Source organism: Leucopleurus acutus, assembly GCF_964270905.1.
Source record: "Leucopleurus acutus genome assembly, chromosome: 2".
Classification (NCBI taxonomy): Eukaryota; Metazoa; Chordata; class Mammalia; order Artiodactyla; family Delphinidae; genus Leucopleurus; species Leucopleurus acutus.
Genome location: NC_139143.1, coordinates 96,866,260 through 96,874,169, shown reverse-complemented (window position 1 = coordinate 96,874,169; position 7,910 = coordinate 96,866,260). Strand labels below are relative to the sequence as shown.

Here is a 7,910-nt window from a genome sequence, read left to right as displayed (position 1 = left end):
GCCGGCCGTGTGAGCCCAGCCCCATTGTCTCCTCTGGCAGGTGGAGGAAAGGACAGTATCCGCCCCGGAGGTTGGGAGGGGTGGCTAAGGCCATGCCCGTGCTGTGGACCCTGCTGGTGGCCCAGCCTGAGCCCCTCAGTGCTCCCGTTCTTTAAGATGGGCTCTGGTGGATTCATTTCAGCAAAAGGGGCTGGGCCGGGGTGGGGTTAGTTGACTTTGGAATTCAAAGGTCATGAGGGATTTTTTAAGCTCTAGCGTTTTGTCTTGTTTCATAGCTACTAGCTTGAAAGCTATGTCTAGCTTCATAGCTACTTATTTGTACTGGCATCTCCCTCGGGTTGTCCCATTCTTTTGGATGAGTAGGTTTTAACTGGGACAAGAGAGAATTATTTTTGAGTGGGGGATGGGGGGGAATGGGGAGAGCTGAAGGTGCTGCCAGCACCTGCAAGTCTCTGCCCAAGGGTCTTCTCTGGTCATGGGAGCCTGCTCTGCACGCATTCAGACCACAAGTGCCAAGGAGTTAGTACCCCACTGACCAAAGGCAGGACCGAGAACACATGGATCCAGCCTCTTTGCTTCCCCGGCAGCATGGCAGGTGTATTCCACGAGGCCTCCCAGAGCGCCTGGCGGGACTGAGGGCTCCCAGGTGACCGCAAAGGCAATCTGCTCACTGATGCAATGGGGGCTGCCCCACCCCCCATCGACTTGCTTTCTCGCCACCTACTGGCACATCCTGGGGTCACCTGCCAACTAAATACATGCACGGGAATCCCTGTCTTTGTGTCTGGGAAACCCAATCCAAGAGAGCGTGTCAAGTGTGTGATAGAAAGACACTTGATAAATTAGGGCAGAAAGTATCTATTGTGATACGATCTCTCCCCAGGAACAGGTCTGGCAGAAAGGGCACCCAATATATAGTGCTGAATGAGTCAATATGGACATGTTTCCTTCTGCCACCCTGTCCTTTGGGCCCTCCCATTCCCTCTCCTGCTCTCCTTTCTCCTAGCCCTATGTTTTCTTTCCTGACCCTCCTTTTCTCCTCTTCTCTCCTCCTTTCTCCTCTCATGGAGGAAGGATGTTCTGTGTCCCAAATCCCCCTCTGACTTCCCTGACATCCTGCTCTGCAAATGAGCCTTCTGGCAGGCAGTATTGTGACATCACCGTGCATTGGCCAATGGCTGTCTTCCTGGGCCGGGCCCTCCTGGGACCACCGCCCTCCATTGATAAGGAGAAGCCATCTTCTCCTGCAGAGCCCCTTAACCCTCAGGACAGCCGCTGGAGCATGACTCCCTCCTGATTCCGCCGTCGGCCCGATGTTCCTCACGGTCCAGCTGCTCCTGGGCCAGAGATGTAGCCTGAAGGTGTCGGGGCGACAGAGCGTGGCCATGCCGAAGAAGCTGGTGTCCGAGCGGCTGCGGGCACCCGAGGAGCAGCGGCACCTGCTCTTCCGCGGCCAGCTTCTGGTGGATGACAAGCATCTCTCCGACTACTGCATTGGGCCCAATGCCTCCACCAATGTCATCGTGCGGTCCCTGGAGAAGACGGTGCCCGAGGAGGCCCACCAGCCCCAGCCCCTGTGGCACCATCTGGGCCAGGTCCTAGCCAAACACTTTGGGCCCCAGGACACCGAGGCAGTGCTGCAGCTGCTGAGGCGGGAGCACAAGGAACGCCTGCAGAGGATAAGCCTGGGGGAGCTGGAGCAGCTGGCGCGCCACCTCCTGAGCGAGGAGCCGCTCGCGGAGCCCACGGGGGAGAGGGAGCCTGAGGCTCAGAGACCCGGAGACAAGGAGGAAGAGGAGGAGGCCAAGCAGTAAACCGGCCATCCTACTCGTTTGCACGCTCAAATTCGCCCAGCCTCATCCTTAAGTGCTCCCTGGTGACTCCCCACTAGTTCCTGCTGATGTACGTGCATCTTCACCCCTTTCTGAAATTTCAAAGTAACTGGAGGGATTTTGGACCCCTCTCTCCTCTCTTGGGCCTGTGGTTTCCCCTCTGAAACACAGAATGATCCCCTCCCCATCACCATCCCCTAGAAGGGGCTCTGATCGCCCCATGGGCAGCCTGAAAGGGGGCGCTCAAAGGCTGCTTCCCCCTTGTAGGCTGGGCACTGCCTCCTGGGCAGCTGTATGCCCAGCAGCAAGCCAGGCTGTCAGCACACCTCCGTGGCTCTAAACAGACCCTCTTTCTCCTTGGGGACAGAAAGACAGATAATGTGAGTTCCTTTCTTCCATCCCCAGGCCATGGCGCCCACCCCCCAGGCCTCCTGACAGCCAGGGGTGGAGAAGTACCAGGTAGCTGTCCCTTGCCCATTGGGTGAGGCTCTCCCTGCTGTCTGCCTGCTTGTGCTTCCACAGTTTAAGGGGCAGGGGCAGGGACAGCAGAGGTAGGAGTCGGGGGAGAGCACCTGCTGTGTGCCAGGCCTGGAGCTCTCAGGGAGACACACACAGACCAGGAAGAGCAGGAAGCTTAGGCAGAAAAGGCAGTTGCATCGTCACACATTCACCGTGGCCAGTGTGAACGGAGCCGTGCCCCCAACCTCTCCCTGCCCCAAGTCTCATCAATCACCAGGTCTCACTGAGCACCCCCCATTTCCCGCCCACCACTGCCCAGGCTTCCCGGGAGCAAAACTGGTACCAGCCGGGATCCTTGCCCTCACAGAGCGTGCAGCCTAGATGGAGAGAGAGGTCATAAATGTGACAAGTAAAGCAGCAACATAAAACCAGAGTACAGCCTGCGTGACTAAATGCCCAGGCGCCAGCTGCAGCCTTGCAGGGCCCTGGGCTCAGTGTGGAGGGGCCAGTGCCCGTAGACCACAGGAAAGCCAGGCGCCCTTCTCTGCTCTTGGTGTGAGAGAATGGCCCTTGCCAAGGCCTGAGGGGCCCCTACACCCTGTGTGTGAGGGGGCAGGGAACTCACTGAGAGCCTGGTCCCCCGAAGTCCCAGAAGTGCTGTGACCGCGGTCGGTCCATCCTGGGGGATGGAGATAGGAGGAAGGGGATGAAGACACAGTCTAGAAAGGAACAAGCAGCACCCAGGTCCCCGGGAGGCATCCTGTCCTCGGCCTATGGGGCCCCGCATCCTATTAACTGGGGCGCGTTGTAATAGTATTTACTCCCCCCCAGGTGTTTGTGAGGGTGAGGCGTGAAGACTCGACAGTGAAGAGCGGGGGGTGGGGGGTGGGGGGTGGGGCAGTGGCAGTGGCAGGGAGAGACTCCTGAAGCCGTGTCTCTGCCTCCATTGGGGCTGGTCCTGCTCTCAGGTCCCCCCGCCTCCACAGGAGAGACCTCCTGACGGGTCTTCGAGTGTGTTCGTGCTGGGGCTGTACCATCTACCAAGGGGGACGAGCCTATTATTTTTACATTAGGGAAACTAATAGCCCATTTCCCGGGAAATCTGTGAGTGATAAAAATAAGTGGGCCGTTTTATTCCTTTTGCTGAGAGAGAAGCTGGCACGAGGGATGGGGAAGCCTTTGTTGTCTCTGGTTAGCGGGAGTGTCAGGGCTTGCTGGGAGCAGCTACCTCCACTGCTCGTCCCCGACGTTGCAGGGGAGGGTGACTCCAGGCCCAAAATGGGGGGAAGGAGAGTTGTTCCGCCCTTCTGTGCCCGTGATTGCCTCTCACTACTGACTCCACCCTTCCCGGGGGGGCCCTGCGCCTGACCCTCCCCACAAAAGCTGAGCCTGGGAGAGGCTGCACCACCACATGGAACTGAGCAGGGACTTGCCTCCGTCTGTTCCCCCTCCCAGGGATATTTTACTCAATGCTGTGTTTCTCGCTGCGGGGTGACAGGCTTTGTCCCCTAATGGATGAACTTACAGGTATGACGGAATATTGGGAGGCTGGGGGCAGAGTGGCCCCTCATACTCCAGCAATGGGTTAGAATCCTACTCTGTGTGGAGAGCCCTAGCTCCTGGACTGCCTGCCCTGGAGATCCTTCCCTGTCCCTGTTTCACCTTATTTCAAAGGCGAATTGAAACCTGTGCCAGCAACCCCCCTGTCCCCTCCTCTGCCCCACCACTTGAAGGATGGTGGGAATAGGGGGGCACTCTTTTTAAACTGCAGCCTTGGGCACGTAGCTCTGCCACTTAGTTCACCACAGCACCTCTCTCCTGCCATGAAAGGACACAAGGTCCCTAAAGGTAACAACCTTGCTCAAGTAGGAGGCATCTTAGGATGGCTACCACATCCAGGTTTCCAGCTTTGCGTTCTTATCCACAGAGAAGTCTGGCCTCTCCTCCTAGCTCCTTCTTGCAACACTGCAGGCCAGCACCCTTGGTCCCCTGGTCCCTGGCGAAATCGTCTTTCTGAGAGAAGCAGACACAGCACTCTAGTTTGTGTGCTATTTCATAAGTCCTTTATTCTTTGATGAATAAAGATTGACGGTGATCCTACTTTGTGCCAGGCTTTGTGCTAGGGACTTAGGTTGTGGACAAGAAGCCCTATCTCCCTGAGAAGGCCGTTTAGAGAGAAGTGCACCCCCTGCTGTCCCTTGCTGCACAGTGCAGCAGAGGGGCCTTGGGAAGCCCAGCCACAGCCCAGGCTAGAGATTTGGGGATGTGTGGAGAGCTCACTGCATGGTTTTTACCCATAGCCCTGAAGGATGGGGCAGGGAATGGTCTGTCAGGATGAAAATTCTGGTTGATGTTGGAGAAGGAGAGAGCTTACAAGGTCCAGGGGTTCCAGAGACTCTGATGCCTGATGCTGCAGTTAGAAGCAAATCACAGGTCCTGCCCAAGTTCAGAGGGAGGGGATCTCACAAAGGGCCAGACGCCAGTGAAGGATAGGAAGGCGGGTAGTTAAAGGGCCCCTGAGGGACTTTTCCTGACACCCAGGGGTCCACACGTCACACTTGGAGCACTGTCGCCTGGCTCAGCACACCCAGCATCCGACCTGGCTGGGCGTCCCGTGACACCCCGAGTCACATGATGCACCACAGGTGCACACCCACAAACACAGACACCCAACACCTCACACCCATGGGGTGGGGTCTATAGTGGCAGAGCCAGGTTTGCAGAAATGAGCTCTAGGTTCTGTGCCACTTGCAGTGTCTGGGTCCACACCTGGCCTTTTGGGGTCCAGGCTGCTGGAGCCCAGGCAGTCCAGCCAGAAGATCCCTCACAGCAAATGTAAGGACAGAAAGGGGAGACTTTGCAGGGCCAAGCCCAGGAATTGTTGGGGCTGCAGGAAGAGGTGGCCTGGACCAACTTTGCTCTGTTTAAGTGATACATCGTAGTCAGGACCCGAGCGCTCATAGGACACGTGGGAACAGGGAGATGGACATGTGGGTGCACACACTTGTGTGTTGGCTGGCGGTTGGGCCTTGCAAGGGTGCTGCACATGCATGCCGGCATCAGCCCATGTATGTCCGAGGGCAGAGACTCCCTTCTCTGTGTGAATTCTCCAAGGTGGCGAGCTCGCTTCCCATCTTGGCCCCAGCCTGGATCACTCTCTTTGTGCTCTGAGCTGGGCCTGGGTGGCTGCCAGCCTGTGGCAGGGGACTGGCAGGAGGGCAGGTTGCCCTGTGCTCAGATCCAGCTGCAGAGCCAGCTGTTGCTGGTGGAGACGGCTGAGACGAGAAAGCTGCAAAGCCGGGTCCCGGGCCCCCGGAGCAGATGGTGCTCCCGCTGGCTGCCTCGCCCCACTCCTGCCTCTCGGGGCACCTTCCTCCTCTCCTTGTCCTCTCTGCTTTTCTTCCTGTACTTCTTCTCCACCCTTTCCCTCCTGTTCTCTCTGACCATGTTTGGGGCTGAGTTGGCTGCATAGTGTGGGCATCTGGGCACTTCCTTTGAGCTCCTTCTCTAATCCTTCTGTCTCTTTCCACCCACCCCTGCCCACCTTCCCTTTCCTCCCATTCCTTGCATCTGTAGTTGCCCTTCTATTAAACCCCACCAGCTCTTCTCCCTGTCCTCCTAGTGTCCTCTCTCTTGTATTCTTGTATTTGCAGACTCACCCAGTAGGCGGGCGTGGACAAGGACCCAGAACCCACTGCCTTTGATGATGTCCCATCCTCCACCCCACCTGCACACTCGTGCAACACTAATTCATAGGCACAGCTCTCCAGCCCGGTGCTCGAGAATGATGGGAAATGGCCTCATGGTACGCATGCACGTTTTTTGGCTGATATAAACCCCGACACAGACACACACCCAGAGAAAGGGCACAGGTATCTGCACACAGGGGGTTGCTGCAAACAGCCTTGCTCACAGATGGACGTGCCTCCGGGAGGGTGGCACTGCCCAGGCAGTGCTGGCCAAGGTGGCAGGCTGCCCTCTCACAGGCGCTGCGGCCAGCAGGTTGGGTGCTGGGTCCCTGTGCTCCCTCTCATGGCTCTGCCTGGGCCAATCCAGCTGCACTGGCACCCTCATTCTCGTTCAGCTCTTGTGGTCCCTACTGTCTCCCACTGGGGGGCTTCGTGGCTCCTCTGGGCTCCAGGGCTGTAAATCCCCGTCTGGAAAGGACTGCAAGCCAGGGAACCAGCAGGAAGCCCAAGCCCCCAGGGTGGCTCCTACCTGCCTGCCCGCCGCTGCCTCTGACAGTGTTTCCCATCACAGTGATTTAAGGGCTCCCTGGTAGCCTTTAGCGGCTCCCCCTGCCCTCGTAGAAGGGTGATAAATCTGAGGTAACTACTGTTGGTTGCTGGCCATAAACCCGTCACGGCCCACTGCAGTGGGGCTGGGCCTGCCCGCGAGGCCTGCCCAAGTTGGCCTTGTCAGCCAGCCGCCCTTGGAGAAGTCCCAGGGCACCCGTGCCTGGGACGTTATTCATGAGCCTCAGACCCCAGGATCAAAGCTGCTGTCCATCAGAAAGGGCCGGGGGGAGGCCCTCGGAGCCCCCCTGCCCGGCCCCTCCTCTCATCCAGACAACCTCAGGCCACTGCCGCTACTTAAACTTGCATGACCGCACGTTGGAGAAAGCCTCAGTCCTTTCAGTCCTCCCCTGGGCCCCCTTCCACTTTATTTCCCTGACCAACTCAAATGCACCCCCGTTACACACACACACACACACACACACACACACACACACACAGGAACAGGGACCCCGAAGAGGCTTTGGTGGCAGAATTGGGGCGACAGAGTGGGCTTTAGCCTGAATGTCCGTCTTTCCTGACCACTGCTGCCCCTCCCTCCAGCGCAGCCTGGCTGAAAGGAGAAGAGTGTCGGGGTGCTCAGACCGCAGGACATTGTCCAAGCGGCCCTGTCGCTGACATCACCAGGCAGAGGGGTTTAAGGAGGATGCATGTTCATCCTACGCAAAGTGAGACCTCTTTCTATAGCCTCTACCATCTCTCTGCGCTGCCTTATTTCCCGGGGCCATCTTAGCCCCAGACACCCCTCGTCTGCGCCGTGAGTCTGGCAGCCCATGAGGAGAGGGAGGCGGCTGGTGAGAGAGAACAGTGTGAAAGCTGGAATCTGAAGATTTGGGATTGAGTCTTGAGATACCGCTTAACTGGGAGATTTGGTTCCTTGGTCTGACTCATCCGTGCAGTGCCCTCCTCGTGGGGTGGTTAAGAGCCCCCAACGTATGTGAAAGTGTTTTATAAACCCTAAAGCGCTGTGCAGCGTTGAGGCTTCTTCTACTCCCCCCACCCCACATTGATTTCTACTGCAGTCAGCAGAATGCTCTCTGACCAGTTCACACCTTAAGGGATTTATTGCATGGAGAGGGATGGCTTACAGGATCCCTGGGAGGGCCAAGGGACCAGGCTTGGACACTTAGCCAGGAGCACTGCAGCCAAGAGAGACACCCAGACTGCCGCCCCACCTGCCACTTGGTTCCTCGGGTTCCAGAGAGGAGAACCCAGAGTCCCCACCACGGGTGCCCCCAGGGACTCTGCTGCCTCCAGCCCCACCCTGAAGAGCTGCCTCTTCTTACCTGGCTCACTTCTACCTACAAGTTCCATGTGGGTGGTC

At 57.8% G+C, this 7,910-nt stretch overlaps 1 protein-coding gene across 1 annotated transcript; it reads left to right on the top strand.

Moving 5' to 3' along the window:
• Positions 1-1,295: 1,295 nt before the first annotated feature.
• UBL4B (ubiquitin like 4B) lies at positions 1,296-1,814 on the top strand (the record flags this gene model as incomplete). Its single annotated transcript, XM_082832974.1, has 1 exon — positions 1,296-1,814. The coding sequence occupies exon 1, from the start codon at positions 1,314-1,316 to the stop codon at positions 1,812-1,814; it is 501 nt and encodes a 166-aa protein (XP_082689100.1). The 5' UTR covers positions 1,296-1,313.
• Between the last annotated feature and the right edge of the window lie 6,096 nt (positions 1,815-7,910).